Below are 19,939 nucleotides of genomic sequence, written 5' to 3'. Positions count from 1 at the left end.
TTATATATGTTTGTATATAAATTATGTATATATATATTTTTTTTTTGTGTATAAGTATACATGTATGTATACGTTGATAGTTTGATAAATCACAATTACTGATGTGACATTTGGTTAATTAATATAATAATATGAGACTTCCTCTTACTTCAGAAATGATATTATTGAACTATAAGTTCGGATATCGGAACACGTGTATGTTCCGGGGTTTTACTGTCTAATCCTTACATCCCTTTTTTATCTCTCCGTTTTTTCACACCTTCTGGTCTTTACCTGGGCGAAGCATCTGTGGCTTCCCCTACCCTTAAGGTCTTACTCCGTGTTTGCAGGCCCACGGATGCCGTTTTCGATGCAGTTTAGCGTCAGTTTGTCAGCGTGGGCATCGCAGTGCATCTCGTCGAGTTTTCCTTTTTCGTTAAATATGAGTGACGAGTGCGGGGTTGATTGGCTGGTTAACGCGGATAAAAGTGGTTCAACTAATTTTGCTTAATGTATGGATTTGTGAGGTTTCTTACCTCGCATGGAATGTAAGGGAGAGTGACAGCAACGGAAAGAAATCCCCCTATTAGAAAGTCTCGAATGATTTTTGTTGCAAGAAGGAGAAAGTCTCTACTAGTTCAAATTATATGTATATGTATATACTTTTTATCAGTGAAGTGATTGTGCCATCAAAGGATTATTTAAATCAAGGTATTGTGATTTACGTAACCATCATCTTACTAATAATTCTCGCTAAAAGACCTATTTTTTTTCGTATAAAAAAAAATCATTACCTTTCGAGAGAAAAATTTGCTGAAGTTATGTGTTCTGGGCGATAGTTAATATTACAATTGTTTAATCGTTATTCATAGGTACTTAACAATTGCGCTTATTGCTCGCGATAATCGGCATGACGAATTTTTCTGTTCCTAAACTTATCCTAGCGATCTTTACGATTTAGTTTACCCATTTACTCGTGTAGATAGGTATATTTGTTTTATATAGAAACAGGAAAGAAAAAGGCGACCACCAAATCCCCTTCCTTTTTTCTTTTCGTGTTCCTGGTTACTTATTTATTGGTGGTTAATTACTTTACAATATTTAAGACGCTTACAGAGTTTCTACATTGTTTTGGCGAGGTCAAGTATACAGATACGTTTTTTTTTTTTTTTTTCATATGGTGGCGTACATGTCCCCCATTATTATTATTATCATTATTTTTATAGGAGGAAAACTTCTTATATTATTTGTTTCTATATAACTTATTCGCTGTATCATTAGTTTAAACATACTTATCTATGGGTTTTTCTTTCTTTATATATATTTATGAATGAATTAGAAAAAGAAAAACGGCCTTTGGCCCTCCCTTTCGGTTTCTTTTGTGATTGTCAATGGCTTATTCCTTTGTTGCTAATTACTCGATTATTCAGGTACGCTTGTGAAGCTCTGCGTTGCTCTCTTTGTTATAGAGTAATTCTTTGGTGAGAAGGGAGTTTATTCATATATTTATATATATATATATTAATGATAATCAAATGCGTACTGCTTTTTCCCCGTTTATCATTAGTATCATTCTCTTATAATTGTTTATCTATATACTTTTCTTCGCTATATACATACATTTTGTTCGGGTGAAAACAGGAAAGAAAAAGGGTAATCATCGAATCCCCTTTCTATGTTTCTCTCGTGTTTCTAATTATTCATTTATTTGTTATTATTTACTTAACTATGAAGACACGCTGGTGGAATTAAAATAGCACATTAAAAATGATTTTTCGGCGATGTACGTATCGTATGTTTGTGTACATATTCCTTACGCTTACTTATTTATCTATTTATTCGTTTGTTTATTAACTATTTGGCGAAAGATATATTGTGCGGATATGGCATCTCATGAACTGTGAATAATTGTGCTAGGATTAGAGCAAGCTATTTTATCGAGATGCAATCTCCACACCATATATGTCTACAGTAAACATTTCTAAATATTCTGTTACCTATTAAACATTGTTTATAATATATATATATATATATATATATTTTTTTTTTTTTTTTTTTTTGCTAAATAGATATGCTTGTTGTAAATATTCCCAAATATCGCCTCTAAATATTAGGTAATATATTATAATGTGGCCCCCTTTTTATACTTGCTAAATAGATATTCTTACAAAGATATATATATATTTTTTTGTATAAAAATTTTTTATTATTTATATATAAATTTATTTATTTATTTATTTATTTATTTATATATATATATATATATTTTTTTTTTTTTCAATATAATAGGTCTTTTCTTTTGAATATATATATATTTTTTTCTGCGTAGATCAATTATTTTTTCGTTGTTTCTTCTTTTGTGTTTTTTTTTTCCTTTTTTTTTTGGTATTTACAAGACTACTTAAGCATTGTTAACAGCGAACGGCGGTCACACTTCGGTTGGTTTGGCCGGCTCTCTGGCATTTATTTGGTTTAATACATGGGTAACCCCACCCGAGTTTCAGGCGTATGATGTCTGCATGCTCAAATGTGTTAAGGCAGTCCTGACATTCCTCGGCGTCGTTATACCTTACCATCTCTTTTCGACAAATAGCGCATTTTTCTTGATTATAGAGAAAATTCATATGAATCAGGAGGTGTGGCGCCACGGCCACGTGTTCCTTTTGCATTTCGTTTGACATTGTTATATAGCAATTTTCGCAAATCTTGCAATGGTTGCCGAATCGTTGATACATCGGGCGTCCGCTTATCGTAGTGACGCATTTGAGATCCATTATAAGTCTAGCAGTATTCAGGGCGCGCAAAGCCTCTTTTGTTTCTTCTCCTCGGTTTCTTCTTGGCCAACAGGAGTTGAAAATGACCGACATCCTTGTGTACTGCAATCGACGATCAAGTAGTGATTATTGAAACCTTTAGTACAAGGGAGGAAGAGCTCTCTTCCCTTGTTTTCTTGAATTAGTTCGGTATGTTCGAGAGATCGGATTTCAATTTTGTTCTTAATTTAATTTTATGCACCTCTCGTCACATACGTAATACTACGGTCGCACAGATCTCGGATTTCGCTTAGAGTCGCTACTACCGGTATTCCGTTTCCGGCATTTAGAAACGCTCTATCGGCTTGCTCAAATTTTTGGAGACAGCCTTCACATCGTTCGACTGCTTTGACTGTTACAGTTATCCTGTAGCAGATAGCACAGTAAGTCTGATTGCGTACCGCGTTTATGTGGACTAAATGATGTTTATAGAGGCGTTCATATTTAAGTCGTGTAGCAGAAGACAATGTTAAGTAACAATGGTGACAAATTTTTGAACAATTCTCGGAATGTTGAAATATCCTCGAGTTTCCTAAACTGGTAACGCACCGAAGGTTGCTCAGGTACACAAAGACTTCCCAGAATAATTCGCGACATTCCCTTTCTAGTTCTGGCCAATCGCGACAGAGAGCCTCCCTCATTCTATATGTATTTGCTGCAATAGGAAATTCATCGCTTTAGGTATACATATATATATATATATATTTATGTGTTTGTAATACTTATGGCCTTCCATTTTTATGTAAAAAAAATAAATTCTTATTACTCGATGAATTTCCTAACCGGGGAGTCCCTTTCTTCGACGTGTGTCGCGCTCAATGCTTAACGTTAATTATCCTACTTGATGAATAATAGTTACTAGTACTAATGTTATTATTTATACGCCTTTTTGTTAAACCGAAGGGTATGCATATGCTAGGATTCTTTCGGAGTCTTGAGCGTGGCCTAGTTTTACGAGGATGTCCTTGACGTCAAGTATTCCGCTCCCACATTCGTTTCTTATCTCCATCTTCACGAGCGCCGCTTCTTCTTCTACGTCCCCGACAATGCTGATCCATCCTTCCCGTTGTTCAATTAAAAATTTTAGAAGATCTTTGGCCCTCCGGGGCCATATTCTTTTTACTGGGCAAGGTTCTGTATATGCTAATGCGCAAGGGATTGCTCGCCATTCAAAATCACGGAATCTTTCTTCGAGTTGATAGATTTCGCAATAAGGCCGCTCGATAATACGGGCCCAATCTTTTAGAAAAATAGTGGCTGTCCCATCCTCATAGGCACTAAGAATAACGCCACGTTGCCATCTCCGTCTATCGTGAACGGCGACAATTTCATCTGCTTTAATGTCGTCGGGTCGGTGATGCAGCAGTCGCCCTCGTCGCGTCATCCGGCGTTGGAGCTCCTCTAACATTTCTTCGAAATCGTCTGTAGAATTTTGTAGATGAACCCAAATCAAGGTGGGCGAGTCTACCCTTATTATTTTTACTTTCAGAGGGCTTCGAGTCAAAGTTCCCGTATTTATGTGGCCGATAGCAGTAGTCATCTATAAGAGAACCACGGACTCATTGGTGCAAATGTATGGTATTGTTTACATTAGAGATAGAGGGATAAGAATGGAAGAGATTTTTTTTTTTTTTTTTTTTTTTTTTCTTTAGTTTTTCAACTCGAGAGTATACGTTGAATTTTCTTTAGGCGGGAGCAGGGGGTAATTGTGCTGTTCCCGTCTAGGATCCTCTTGTAGTTCTGAGAATCTTATTGCTTGCGATCCTGACTCGTCAGGTGCTGAGGGAGATGGATTCCTTAATTTACAACGGTCTTTTCCTAGGTGTAACAAGAGTTGGGTGATTGAGTCCCATATTGCTCCTACTAAATATAGTGACCACCCGTACACGGTGTGCAGGGCATATCCGTGCACAAAAGTATCTATTATTAGTTTTACAACTCTTACTGACATGTATATTCCGATTATCCCCGCGCTGACATTCCCAAAGATTAGAAATCGATTCCAGAATTTTTCCCATGCAGATGTAGCTATTTTCTCTATGGAGGCTTCGTCCAAAAGGTTAGAGATAGATCCTCCATTTATGGACCCCGATTGCCCCATCATTCCTCGGGCTACCGTGTTAAGCAGAGCTGGTCGTTCGGCAGGAAACATTATATGATCCCTAAGCGTTTCGAGTTCGTTTTCTGTATATATTCCGCTTGTGGCAAGCGAGCCGGGACTAATATATTTCCATGTTGGTTTAGTCATGGGCTTCATAATTATCGGAGGTAGCGTCTCGACTGGTTTGGGTGTGAATTTATACCATGAGTCTCCGAGAAGATACATGGCGGGTGCGAGTGAGTTACAAGTAACCTCCGTCCCTTGACGCAATAAAATATGAGTTTGTGGGGTTAAAAATAGACTCTCGTTATTTCGTAGTACTGGTAGCTGATCATAGCATTTTCCAGTGTGAGCAAGTTTCACCTCGACAGGTACGCATTTCACTATATGTATCACTTCTCCGGCTAACAAAGCCATATATCCTGGCCCTTGCATTATGTGGTAGGCGAAAGCGTCTGGGGCGTGAGTGGCGAGAGCCAATGCGTTTTTTAGTACCTTTTGTTCGAGGGTGCATTGCTGTTGGAGGACATTTCTATATAATTCGTTTACCTGAGTGCGTACGTGTTTTTCCACATACAAAAACTTGGAGTTTATGTAGGCAAAAATATCGAGGTTTTGCGGGCGATATTCCTTACCGAATATTGAACTCCCGAAGGTTGTTTCATAGATCAATAATTTCGGGTGTTCGGTTCTTATGAGCGTGTATCCACAGTGTGTATATTGTCCTCTCATTGCCAGTGCGAAGGTCGTTTCTTGAGAATTTAAAGAGTAAACTACCTGTGATTCTTTGCCGATATCATCTACTAGTACATTCGCGAATCCATCATAAAGTGACCCGAAATTAGAAAGTGCACATTGACTCGGGGGGAGTGGGTCCCAGTAGGTGTTTCCTCCTTCTAGATCTACGCATTGGGTGGACTTGAAATCGCAGGTCACTCCGGACCGGAGCACTATTCGATTTGAGTTGAGTTGGACCGTGGCCTCATAATCTTGGAGTGTGATTTTTACAGTTGCGAGCACAATCACGTTGGGCCAACTCCCAAAAGAATCGGAATAACTAGTCCCGTGGCACGTTCCTGCGTTATCTATGTGCCCTGCCAAGGTTACTGGTCGTGAGACTGATTGATTTGCCTTTAAATCGGATATCACAGTATTTCCGTGACGATAGGTTCCGATCCATTGCATTTTCATGCAAGTTTCACGGGAGGTTTCTTCTATGTATGAGTATTTGCCATTAAGCACGTCACCGGTGTGAGAGAACATTCCGCATGTTTTTACTATCCTATCGATCTCAACTTTGCATTGAATAACTTTTACTATTTTAAATTCATTGATCTGTAAGAGTTGTATATATTTTTTGGTCTGGTTCACACGTTGAAGAGGTATATCGCATTCTTCTGTATTAAGTAAGGACATTGTTGTTATATTTGCCATCGGTGATCCGCAATCGTAGCCTATTATTCCGGCTGTTTCGCGGGCCCATGCTATTATTAGTATTATAGCCATAACCCGGGGATCCATCTGAAATTTTGATTGTTGTTACTATTTATTTTAATGGTTAAGGATGGGTTTTATATGGGAAACTCTCAATCGATTGGGATGTACAATTCGGCTATTTTTCTTTATTCTTATTTTAACGTTCTTTCTATTTATTATTTCGAGAATTTCGTGAGGGCCAGTATAATGATCTCCGAATTTACCGGGTTTAGGCCCTTTTAATAAGAATACGTAATCTCCAGGCTTAAACGTCTGTGGGTTAATTTTCTTGTCGTAGTGTTTTTTCGACTTAATTTTCGCATTAATAACATTTTCGCGGGCGTTGGTTTGGATGCCGTGAAGTTGCGTAACTAAATTTATCAAATAGTCATCGTAACTTGCTAATTTATCTTCTGGGCCTAAGAGTTCATTAGTCGGAATTCTTGCTATTTTGCCGAATACTAATTCATATGGCGTGTGCTTCGTGGCTTCGTGGACGCTGGTATTGTAATTAAATATTGCGAGTCCGATCCATCTATCCCATTGCTTTTGTTCATTAGCATACTGCTTTAAATACTCTCCTAATGCATGATGCGATCTTTCTAATGAGCCGTTCGATTGAGGGTGGAAAGCCGTTGTGCGAAATTTGCGAATTCGGAACAGCTTTGCTATTTTCTTCATTAATTCACTAATGAAATTTCTTCCTTGATCGGTCAATATGGCTTTGGGCGCTCCTAATACACAAATAAATTTATCTACAAAGGCTTCCGCTATTGTTTCGGAAGTCTGGTCAGGTAAAGGAATCCCCATACAGAATTTTGTCAGCTGATCCTGCAGGGTTAGAATGTATTCATTTCCTCTCATGGTTTTAGGTAACGGCCCCACTATATCCATAGCAACTTTGTCGAAAGAAGATCCTGGCGTGTCAGTTATCATCATGGGTTGTTTAGTTTTTACCCTAACTAATTTTTTCAACTGACACTGCAAACATTGCTGTATATAATGCTGGACATCTGTCTTTAAATTTTCCCAATAGTAATTATGTTTAATTCTGTTATAAGTTTTTGTAACGCCACGATGTCCTCCGGTAGGCAAGCAATGTGTTTCTCCGATTATAATAGGTCGAAGATCTCTTGGAGGGTATTTAACTAATCCATTGCAAATAATTAGTTTAGTCGTGGAGTTGATAAACGTTAATTGCAATAGTGGTTTAATGTTATTCCATGGTACATTGTTAACAATATCCGTTTTTGCAATACTAAGAGTTTCTAGTTTTAATTTTTCGACTATAACACAGAGATCTTTTAGCACGGCTGTTACCTGAGTTAAAGTCATCGTTGGACCCTCGCGCTGTCCCTCGCTAATGGGCAACGCCATATGGTAACGTTTTTTATATTTTATAGCCTTAACCCTGCCTAAGGTAAGATCTTCCAAGTTTGGAAGCTCATTTCTTTCGAATAATTTTTGAGAACCTGAATTTAAAGGCTTTCCTGTAGTATCTACGAAATATGCTACGTTATCCTTCCGCAAGAATAATAATTCTCGAGAGTCGAAAACGTTGCTTTTAATTATTTGATCTTTAATAATAGTAGGCTTTGCTTTTCGTCGTTTATTTATTTCGCTAATTTTATTTGCGTCATTTTCACTATCGCTTTCTTTATCCGGTGGATCATTTCTATTTCTTGTCTCGTCGTTTTCTTCTTCTTCGTCCTCTGTTTCCTCGTCTTGGTTTTCCATTGTCTCGTCGTCAGTATTATCGGCTTCTCTTGCTGTCGGTCTGTTTCTAATCTTCGATGATTCGGTTTCGTCTATTGAATAATTATGAGCGGTGTCTTTAATCTTCGCTGTCTGGCTTCTCGTTTGTATTTTGTCGCGTGTAGGAAAGTCTTGATTTACTTTCTCTTTCATTGTAGACGCAGGCTGCGTGGAATCCATATGGTTACTATACAGATCGTTGTCCGACGGCGGATTCTCAAATTCCTCCTCGTCTGAGAGATACAATTCAAAGTCTTCGTCTTCTTCGTCTGTTTCTTCTAATAAACCGGCTATAATTTCTGCGTCTTTCGGGTCATTAGGATTTAAGATTTTATTATGCTTAACTACATTACAGATTCTTTCATTGCAATTTACTGGATTTCTAGATAAAGCGTCGGCATTTACATTAGTTTTGCCGGCTTTATATACTACATCGTAATCGTATTCTGCTAATTTAAGTCTCCAGCGAAGTATACGCATGTTGGCATCTTGTGCATTTTTGAACCAGAGTAGGGGTTTATGGTCTGTGACTAGCGTAAATTTGCGTCCGTATAAGTATGGACGAAAATGTTTGACGCAGTATATTATTGCTAATGCTTCCTTTTCGTAGGTGTCATATTTTATTTCATTATCGGTTAGTGTTCGAGATGCGTATGCTACTGGTCGATCTTTATTTATTTCTCCTTGTGACAAAATGCCTCCCACGGCTATTCCAGATGCGTCGGTGGTCAAAATAAATGGTTTAGAAAAATCAGGATATTGCAATACTGGTTCTTCGCATAATTTCTCTTTCAATGCTTCGAAAGAATCCTCTTGAGCGGATGCCCATTCGAAGCGAACGTCGTTTTTTAGCAAGTTAGACAGTGGTTTGGCTAGTGCAGAAAAATTTGGTATAAATCGCCTGTAATATCCCGCTAGTCCAAGAAACTGTTTAATATTTTTCGGAGTTTTTGGTCGAGGAAATTGTCTTACGGCTTCTAATTTTTTCGGATCGGGCTTAACACCGTTTCTACCTATTATATGCCCAAGGTATGTCACTTCAGTCTTCAGAAATTCACATTTATCAGGTTGTAATTTTAAATTTGCTTTGCGGAGTCGATCCATTAATAGATTATATTTTCTTTCATGCTCTTCCAGTGAAGTAGCATAAATAACTATATCGTCCATATAGACGAATAATTCCTTGCCTTGCAATCCGGACAATACTAAATCCATTAAACGTTGGAAAGTCGCAGGTGCATTTTTTAATCCGAATGGCATTCGTTCGAATTCATAATGCCCGAAGGGAGTAGTAAATGCCGTTTTGTGACCATCGGCGGGGTCCATTTTTATTTGATGGAAACCAGAAGCTAGATCGCATACGGAGAAATATTCCGCTCCTCCTAATTGATCCAGGATGTCAACAATGTTAGGTAATGGATAAGCGTCGCCAATGGTTTTTTCATTTAAAGCGCGGAAATCTAGAACCATTCTCCAGCGTTTGTTTCCCTTTGAATCTTCCTTCTTAGGCACTATCCATATGGGCGTATTGTAAGGTGACTGAGATAATTTTACTACGCCTCCATCTAACAATTCTTCAACTTGTTTATTTATTTCTTCTTTATGAATTTGAGGAAATCGATATTGTCTAGTATTGATGGGTCGGTCGTCTGTTGTCGGTATTTGATGTTGCAACACGTGAGTCGCTGTTAATTTTTCTCCGGGTATGTGGAATCTATCCTGGCTGCCGGATATAAGACTTATTACGTTATCTCTTTCTTGGATATTTAAATGATCGAGACGTAATAACTCCATAATTTCTGCGAGCCTATTCTGCTCCAAATTTTCAGAAATTTGAAAACATTCGCGAGGTATTTTATTTTGCAAATCTTGCTTCTCTTCTTCTGTTTGAATTTGTTTACTTTTAAAATTTTCACTCATTTGTTGAGTTGAGGCAACATTTTCTGCAAGAGATTCATTTTCTTTAGAATAATATAACTTACTTATTTCGGGGGTCTCGGTTCTGTTCTCCTTTGAACGTATTTTTGTAATTGAATGAGAGATGTCATCGTTTCTTATGACTGTTTTGTTTCTAAGAGATTTTATTTTTTCTTGAGAAATAGAGGAACTCTTTTCCTTCGGTTCCCTTAAAATAAAAACCGCATCGCTTGACGAGGTTTGGTAACTTCCCTCTTCACGATCGGCAGGAATGAAGTGCTCTGAGGGAGGGGTTTGGAAACATCCCTCACTAATAATTTTTAGATTCTTGGATAATCCATTAGAAGTTTGGTAGCTTCCCTCCGTTTGGATTTGTGAATCGCTAGATAATTTAGGAGGAATTGGGAATTCTCTCTCCCTAAGAATTTTAAGATTACTGGACAATCCAAGGCAGGTTTGGTGATTTCCGTTTTCTTGAATTTTTGAATCTCTGGGCAATTCAGGAGAGATTTGGAAGCCTCTTCCTCCAAAGTTTTGGAGATCTGGATTTTTGAAATTAAAATTGTTATTCAATTCTTCATTTTCCTTTAAGATTTTATCTTCAGTTTTCTCTTTTATTTTTGCCTCATTTTTAAATTGATTTTCCTTTATATTCATTCTTCCATTTTCCTTTTCTTCGAGATTTTTCATTTTTATTTGATTACTTAATTTCTCAATTTTTCCATCAATTAAATTTACCTTCTCGTAATGTGTATTATTTCCACCTTCATTATTAATTTCTTCGTTTACTTCTTCTTTGTTAGTCTTGCATTTTATTTCCATAATTTCTTCTAGTTCATTTGGCATCTCGATTTTATCCTCGTGATCGTCGAGTATATCATTCAAAGGCTTGAGATACAGAGTCGGTACTTGAACTTCTACTTCCTCATCCAAAGTACTTATAACATTCAGGTAGGCTTTTCCGTCAACGTTTTCTGCTATAGTTTCCTTTGAATAAATTCCATGGGCAATTTTTAATTTAGGTATGTACCCGATTTTTATATCAGGGTTCCCTACTCTCACATAAAATAATGATTCGGACCGTGGAGCTGCGGTAATAATTTCTGGAGAAAAGAAAGGAACGTTAGTGCCTGCTACGTTTAAATAACCATTAGCATAGTCGATTTTGGAAAATGTTTGTTGAAAGAAATCGTTACCTAATATACCGGATTGTGATATAGGAAAATTACTTGACACGGTATGGAATGTTACTTCTTTCCCGAAAAGAGGAAGAACGATTTCTCCGAGAGTATAAACCGGGTATTCGTTTATTCCGCTTAACTTCAAAATATTATTGTAATTGATAACTATGTCCGTGGGTATAAAATGTTCTTTAATTATATTCGGTCCTGACCCAGTATCCAATAAAAAGGTAGCTTGCGGAATCGTTTCACAAAAATTTATCTGAACGGTAGGCACGCGACTATGCTTGTCAAGATTTATGGTTACTTGGCGGGCGGTCAACACATGCTTATTTACTTGGTTTCTTTGACTGGCGACGGGTGTGAGATCCTTCCGGACCCCTGCTGCACACCCGACGTCGAGGGTCCATCCGCGTTTCCCGAATTGTTTGCTTTTCTACGATTGTTGCTTGCGATTCGCAGTTCGCAATTCTCGAGGAGGTGCCCCTGCTCTTTGCAATATCGACAAACTACCAAATCTTTAGGTACCGCATCTACCTTTGGATTTGATCGACAATTTTTTGCGATATGCCCGAAATTATTGCAAATTTGACAGGTGATTTTTAATTTGTTCACCTCGCCGCGTTGCTCATTTTGTTTTTTCCAACAATTATTGGCCGTATGCCCTAGCCGATCACACCACTGGCAAACTAGAGAGGGCTTATTTTGAATATTAATTTTATTGTTTCTACATGACTTAGCGTCATGCCCGGATTTAGAGCATAATTGACAAATGACGTTATTTTCCCGTATCATTCTAACAGACTGTCGAGTTTGAGGATCGCGTAACCGACATTTGTCGGCACTGTGCCCACGTTTTTTGCAAATTTGACATATTAAAATTTCAGTTCCTAAATCGGATCCGATATGACCCAGCTGAATTGTCTGAGTCAATTTTCTGCATTTTGAAGCTGAATGTCCCTCCTTGTAACAAATTTGACACGTTTCGCGCGGCCGACTAATAATTGTTTCTCGGTCGGCAGCGCTACCTTTGCCCTGTCGCAAGTCGGTCATTGAGCGTAGTTCGCGCTCTATTCTTAATGCATCGGATACGGTTTCTTGAACATTTAAATCTCTCGCGATTCTTTGCTCAATTTCCGGTTTCAATCCTCTAATGAAACATTTGCACATGTCTTTTTCCAGTGAAATTTTTACATTATGATCGGGTGGGCCATTTCCCCATGCTTTATATGCTTCTAAGATTTGTTTTCCTAACAATTTTACTCTATTTGCATAAGTAATTACATCTTCTTCATTTTTTTGATAAATGCACCCTAATTCCCCTTGCAATTGATATACGGTCTTAGATGCCCCGTATACTTGTTTTAAATATGCGGTTAATTGAGCAACGGTATCGAAATTTTGATCCTGAATTGTACGGCGCGCTTCGCCGACGATTCGTGTTCTAATTATGCGAGCAAATTGAAGCTCCGCCTCGGCGGGTAGCATGGACTTAGCTTCCTCGCATCCTTCAATAAAATAAGATAACGGAATATTTTGTCCATCAAAGAAAGGGACGGCTTCTACCGCGTACTTCAAAGAAGCGAACGGATTTGAGTGAGCCATTCCGGGTGGTTTAGTTTTAACGATAAGTTCGGGTCCCTCTATTCTTTTTACTGTATCGTCTCCCGCAACGTCGGAGTCGTCGAAACCAGGTATTAGCGTCTTGTCGCCACCTCCCAACGAACTCTCCGAATCATGCAAAGTAAGATCAAATAATCTAGGAATTTTTTTAAAGGATGTGGTGGGAGTTGATGTCTGTGTAATTGTGACTGGTTTACGTCCAGGTATACCCTGGTTTTCAACAGCAGATTTATAAATGTTATCGATTTCTTCTTTATTTGATCCGGACCTCGTAGTCATTCCTGCTCTTAAAAATTGCACTTTTCATCCCGGACGAGCCCCCAAAATTTCTCAAATGGTCTGTTACGTCCAGAATTCTCGAAATAAGTCTCTCGGGTCGGTTGGCAGGTAGAGACTTAGAGAAATAATTCGAGCGAGGTAGGAAGGACGGAACAAGCCTAATCTCTCGCACACATGTCTCCGGGCGAGTGCGACGAGTCGAATGCGTCAGGTGAGTCAGAATGTAGGTCAGGTGTCGAGGATGACGACCTATGACTCTCATTCAGACTCTTGCATTCGTGTAGTCCTTATTTTGCGTAAACGAATCGAATCGCTTTTACGCGGGATCGGACTAAGTGCAATTTTATCGGAGCGGGAATTAGAGGTGGTTGAAGTAAAGAAAAATGATTGAGACTAAGAATTACAATTTATTTTAACATAATAAAAGAAATAACCAATTACAATGATAGGTGATGACTAAAATAATAATTATTAATGTACAAATAATATTTTTGTCAGTAGAAAACATGTGTAATAAAAAGAAGAAAAATCTTATGTTCTTAATAACAAAAAAAATTGTAATTATAACTTAAATTCTAGTTGGTTATAAGTGTGCATGTGTAGGTGTATTTTATGATCAAGGAATTTTTAGTTATCCAGGTAGGCTTTGGAGCGAGTCGAAGATTTCTTCAAATTCATTGAGTACTCTTCGATTCGCTTCGATATTTTCATTTACTATATTCTCTACCTGTTCGGAAGTAAATAATGAATCGGAATGCGGGTTTTCTTGGGGAAACTCTAGCGCGGGGGAATATGGATCTTCCGGAGGTCTTCGAACAGGTGAATCGGAATTACGATAAAAAAGATCGGGGGAAGGTGTAGGAGGAAAATCTGTAGGAGAAAAGGTTGAATCCCGAGGAGAGGCTAAGGGTTCTGCAAAAGGATCGAAGGTAGAAGACGGTGACCCTGGTGGTTGTTTAAAATCTGGTTCTACATGAGATCCAGGAGAGTAAGAGGGGGAAGGATAACGACAGGGGGAAAAAGAGTGTGATTCAGGGGACGGATTTGAGACTGACGGAGATGAGTCGGTCGGTTCGTCGGAAGTACTCAAATTAATTAGAGCGTTAGGCAAAACAGAAATTTTTGCTCGCTGTTTGCGTAATTTACCGCAGAGCGACAACGATGCGCAAAGCCTCCGGAGCTTCTTATTTCGGCGATTCCGACAGTTCTTAATGGCTCTTCGAGTTTTATGGTCAGGGACTCGCTTACGCACTAAAATGAATTTGAGAATTGACGCTACGTTCTCTCTTTCTTATAAAGGGAAATAAAATTTATATTATAACTTCTTGAAAGAAGAAAAAGGAAAAGCAAAAGAAAAAAAAGTTTTGAATTAATAAAAGGAACAGAATTCTTCGTTTCCGCTGGAAGCAAAGAAAACTGCGAATTCAATCGAACGAGAGTTCGATTGTATCCAGCAGGGAATAAAGAGAGTCGTGGACCCAATCGAAAGAGCTCGATTGTATCCTACGGGAAATAAAAAGAGTCGCGGACCCAATCGAAAGAGCTCGACTGTATCCTGCGGGAAACAAAGAGAGTCGTGGACCCAATCGAAAGAGCTCGATTGTATCCTACGGGAAATAAAAAGAGTCGCGGACCCAATCGAAAGAGCTCGACTGTATCCTGCGGGAAATAAAGAGAGTCGTGGACCCAATCGAAAGAGCTCGATTGTATCCTACGGGAAATAAAAGAGTCGCGGACCCAATCGAAAGAGCTCGATTGTATCCTACGGGAAATAAAAGAGTCGCGGACCCAATCGAAAGAGCTCGATTGTATCCTACGGGAAATAAAAAGAGTCGCGGACCCAATCGAAAGAGCTCGACTGTATCCTGCGGGAAATAAAAAGAGTCGCGGACCCAATCGAAAGAGCTCGACTGTATCCTGCGGGAAATAAAGAGAGTCGTGGACCCAATCGAAAGAGCTCGATTGTATCCTACGGGAAATAAAAAGAGTCGCGGACCCAATCGAAAGAGCTCGATTGTATCCTACGGGAAATAAAAGGAGTCGCGGACCCAATCGAAAGAGCTCGACTGTATCCTGCGGGAAATAAAGAGAGTCGCGGACCCAATCGAAAGAGCTCGACTGTATCCTGCGGGAAATAAAGAGAGTCGTGGACCCAATCGAAAGAGCTCGATTGTATCCTACGGGAAATAAAAGAGTCGCGGACCCAATCGAAAGAGCTCGATTGTATCCTGCGGGAAATAAAGAGACTGAGAGTAATAGAGGGAGAAAAGGAAGGGTAGTGCAATAATACTGAATATATGAATGTTTTGAAAAATATAAATCAACAAAACAAATATCTTATGAGAGAGAGAAGGTAGTCTTATGAAGAGTAAAAATAAAAAAATAAAAATAATGGACGGCTGAGACTTACTGTTGGGTGAAGTTTGAAGGTGCGAACGATTTAGTGGTTGGCAGAGCGGATTCAGCTTACAACGGCGGACGGTTGGTCGACGGTTGGCACTCAGAGTGTTCGGATCTCACAATGCCGCGTCGAATTTAAGTACGGTGAATACGAATCCGAACGTCACAAACTCGGACATATAATGTCACGAAATGTGCGCCGGATCGAACTAGAGTGAATCGCGAAGCGAAAAATGAGCGATTGATCAGAATGAAAAAAAGGTGCGGTATGTGCCCGTAAGTGACTGTAAATGATTGTAAGAAAATAAGTAAGTGCCCGCGGGCTCCGGAGCTCCTTCCTTTTATACCTGATTCTGCCTATGATTTCTATGGGATTTTAATCCGCAGGTGTACTGCTTCCTATTGTCGTCCGCGCGCTACTTTTTAATTGTACGACAAGTGTTTCGTGTCGATGGGGTCAATCATCCGCCAAAATCGGCACGTGTCAAGGATGGACCAGCCGTATTGACTCGACTTTAGTGTATCTGCGCGGTTAAGGTAGATCATCTTTTCGAAATTTTCGGTTGCTTGGCTGCATCGATTTCGAAAGAAAAGAATTGTTACTCCACAGGACGTAACATGGTGTTGATGGTCATATATCGGGCAACACTAAACCGATTGTACAATATCAAACGAACGCGCGTCTGAAAGATGACGTTTTAAGTTATATTTTTTATAAACAAAGTTTGGTAATGTCTGTGTGTCAAAAGTTATATTGGTTTAAAAATGGAATTTTTGAAGAAATACGTTATGTGATACTTTTTTACTACAAAAAAGGCAAAAACGCAGCATAAACATGCAGAAAAATTTGTGACAGCGCTGATGTTGTAAGTGAACGCAGGACGCAGGACTGGCTTGTTCAATTTTGTTCTGGAAACTTTTGATGTCAAAGATCGACCTTGCTCTGGTCGGCCAGTCACTGAAAAAGTTGATGAAATTTTGCAATTGTTTGAGCAAGACCGGCATGCAAGCTGTCAGGACATAGCCAATGCACTAAGAATCAACTATGTGACAGTTTGGAAAGGCTTTGAAAAAGGCTGGCTACGCAAAGAAACTCGATGTTTGTGTGTCACATGAATTAACGCAAAGAAATTTGATTAACCAAATTTTCATCAGCGAAACACTACTAAAACGCAACAAAATCGACCCATTTCTGAAGCAAATCATCACGGGCGATAAAAAATGAGTGAAATACAAGGATATCGTTTGTAAAAGATTATGGGATAAGCGCGGCGAACCACCACAAATGACTTCAAAGCCTGATTTGACGACAAATAAGGTGATGCTGTGTGTATGGTGGGATTGGAAGGGAATCGTCCATTATGAGGTGTTACCACATGGCCTAATTCATGGATTAATTCAGAGCTCTACTGTTCACAACTGAATAGATTACAGGAAGCGATTAAAGAAAAATGACCCGAATTGATCAACAGAAAAGGTGTTGTCTTCCATCATGACAACGCTAGACCACACACATCTTTGATGACGCGCCAAAAATTGAGGGAGCTTGGTTGGGAAGTTTTGATGCATCCACCGTATAGCCCGGACCTTGCACCGTCTGACTACCATTTGTTTCGATCTTTACAGAATTCTCTTGATGGAAAAACATTGGCCGACAAAAGTACTGCCGAAAATCACTTGAAAAAGTTTTTCGCCGATAAACCACAGAAGTTGTACACGGATAGAATTATGAAATTACCCGGAAAATGGCAAAAAATTATAGATAATAATGGCCAATATATACTTGATTAAAATTGATTTTCAATAAAAAAAAATTTCATTCAAATATTGAAAAAAAACCGCGGATACTTTTTAAATGACTAGCAATATACTAGCAATTAATTTTTACAGTCTCAATGTTTTCATTAAATTTTGTTGTCTTTAAGATAGTTATCTTTATTTTTCTTCCGGTAACGTAATTTACATCATCTTTAAACATTTCTGATACTTTAATCGCAAAAAAATCATTATCATCTATACGTGAAATACCACTTAATTTTCTAATAAATTTACAGAAATGAAAATGATTCTGAAAGGTCTCAGCGGTCAATTCAAATCAAGCAATCTGACAGCAATTTTAGGTTCTTCTGGTGCCGGAAAATCGACGTTACTCAACATCTTGGCAGGATATAGGCAAGAATTTTAATATTGAAATTTTTAATCGCAAATCCTTTAATCGCCTAGCAAGTTAAATTGTCGAGCTTTATCATCTACCTTGCATTGATCACATCTTAGTCACTAAGGTTCAATTAAATATAAAAAAAAAAAACAGATTTTTAACTCAGCATAACTACCCAGATAGCAAAATAATCCTTGGCACAAGATAAGAAATAGTTGCCTGGCATAAGTTTGCCTTCAGTTGCTACCATGTTGCTGTCACCGGGAAAATAGTAATTTTGTTTAGGGCAATCTACAGGCATTATATGAACAACGATTACCATAAAAACAAGTGGAAATGCTGTATCAAACTTATTTCCATAAACGTTGCCCCATTCTGGTGAAAACGATTTTCATATGCAAATGACGGAAAAAATTTAGAAAATATTTCCGGTAATTGAATGGAAACAATATGTAAGCATGTATTATATGTACTCTATTGCAATGTTATGAATAATGACATAATCGATTAGACAATAAATGCTTATTAGATTGTCAGGCTACCAGAAAAATAGTTATAACAAAAAATTAACTATATTAAAAATTAATTTAAAAAGTTAACATAATTCATTAATATAATTCATATAAATTAATATTAATTGAAATTTAATGAAATTTTTATTGTTATAATAACCTAATTAATTAATTGATTTTATTTAAATTATTATTTTATGAATTATTAATATTTTAAACATAAAATGTACGGAAATTTTACGGCAAAACGGCAAGTTAATTGGCTAGGTATTATCGCGATTGCTAAGGCCCATATCAGACTACGCATTGAGATTGAAAAGATTGAGATTGAAAATTAAAGATTGAAATTTGACCAATCGGAATAAAGAAATTTTAGCTCCTTTTATTTTGATTGGCCAAAACTCAATCTATAAACTTCATTATTCTATTTTCAATGCATAGTCTGATATGGGCTTAACAGCCGACTGAGCCCTCCCCAAATTCGGCCGACGAGTTGGAGGGGGAAGCGTTCGGTGGGGAATCCCACAAGTCTGCCTGGCCTCCTAGAACTAGTGATACAGTCGCACAGGCGCAGTGTCCTCGCTAGAGACAAGGGTGACAAGTTTTGTCGGTAGGTTATGTAGCGAAATTTTGCAAGTCGGTAGTCTTAAGCTACAATCGGTGAGTCTAAAACGAATCGGAGAATTGAAATCCGTGAGTTAGCTGTTAGGTTAGCTGTTAAGTTAGGTTAAAATAACAACAAGTGCGACTTTGTTAATAACGATGTCGATATCGGTAACGGATATCGATTAAGCTGTTAATTGGTACAGCGTTCTGTGTTTGTCGTAAGTTGTTTGAATTTTTGTTCGTGTCGTTTGTGATTGCTGTTCGTGCTTTTTATACCCCACATGTGACATATTCCAATAAAAAAAAGAAGAAGAAACCTATGGGGTCTGTGGTTTCTACAAGATTGGTAAGGATCTCACGGACTGAAAACAATGAAAATAATAAATAATACAAGAATAATATAATAAATGAATATTTTTCATACCGGGTTTACAATGAGTCAATAGTCTGTAGTTTAGCCATAATTGGTGAGTCAAAAGCGAGTTAGAGAGTTGGAATCGACAAGAATCGATGAGTCGGTAGAGTTCGCTATTAGCCATCAACAGCTAACTCTATTGACTCACCGATTTCGATTCTCCAATTTGTTTTAGACTTACCGATTGTGGTTTAAGACTTCAGACTACCGACTACTGCAGACTCATTGTAGACCCGGCATCATAAGCTTGATTGCTAAATATTAAGTGCTGATTATATACATCTACTTTAACAATTCTAGATTTGAAACTGAGTGTAAAAAGTATATTTGGATGCTACAAGCTACAATGCAGGGTGATTCAGAATAACCCGTTGTCTTTCAAGGGACGTATTCCTGGTCGAATTCTAAGACGATTTTTTCTTTGCCAAAAATTTGTCAGACGCTTAGATTTTGAAATATCAGCCGATTAAGTTAGCGTATCACGGGTCGAATACAGATGGTACGCAGGGGCGGCGCACTCACCGTTACGCGCGGGTGTGTCGTGAGGTGCTTGATATGCTCAGCTGATACAACACACAAATATTTCTCCCTTCTCACTCTCTCTCTCTCTCTCTCTCTCCCCCTCCTCTCCACCCCCCTCCCCTCTCTTTCTCTCTCTCTCTCTGTCACATCACAATGCTAGCTTTAACTTAAAAATGTAATTAATTTTCTTCTTAATTTTAAT

At 38.2% G+C, this 19,939-nt stretch overlaps 1 protein-coding gene across 5 annotated transcripts in view; it reads left to right on the top strand.

Annotated features, from left to right (window-relative positions):
- LOC105193253 (ATP-binding cassette sub-family G member 1) overlaps nt 1-19,939 on the top strand; it is a 106,817-nt gene that overhangs the window by 53,814 nt on the left and 33,064 nt on the right. For 2 of the 5 annotated variants that reach the window (XM_039449491.1, XM_039449492.1), the window contains exon 3: nt 17,579-17,696. The exons of the other annotated variants lie outside the window; for them this stretch is intronic. In XM_039449491.1, the coding sequence (XP_039305425.1) occupies nt 17,579-17,696 (118 nt within the window). The remainder of the gene's footprint in view (nt 1-17,578; nt 17,697-19,939) is intronic. 5 annotated transcript variants of the gene reach the window in all.

This window comes from Solenopsis invicta, chromosome 5 (assembly GCF_016802725.1).
Source record: "Solenopsis invicta isolate M01_SB chromosome 5, UNIL_Sinv_3.0, whole genome shotgun sequence".
NCBI classification, from domain to species: Eukaryota; Metazoa; Arthropoda; class Insecta; order Hymenoptera; family Formicidae; genus Solenopsis; species Solenopsis invicta.
Note: the sequence above shows the minus strand (reverse complement) of the source record. Positions and strands in the feature narration are given on the sequence as shown.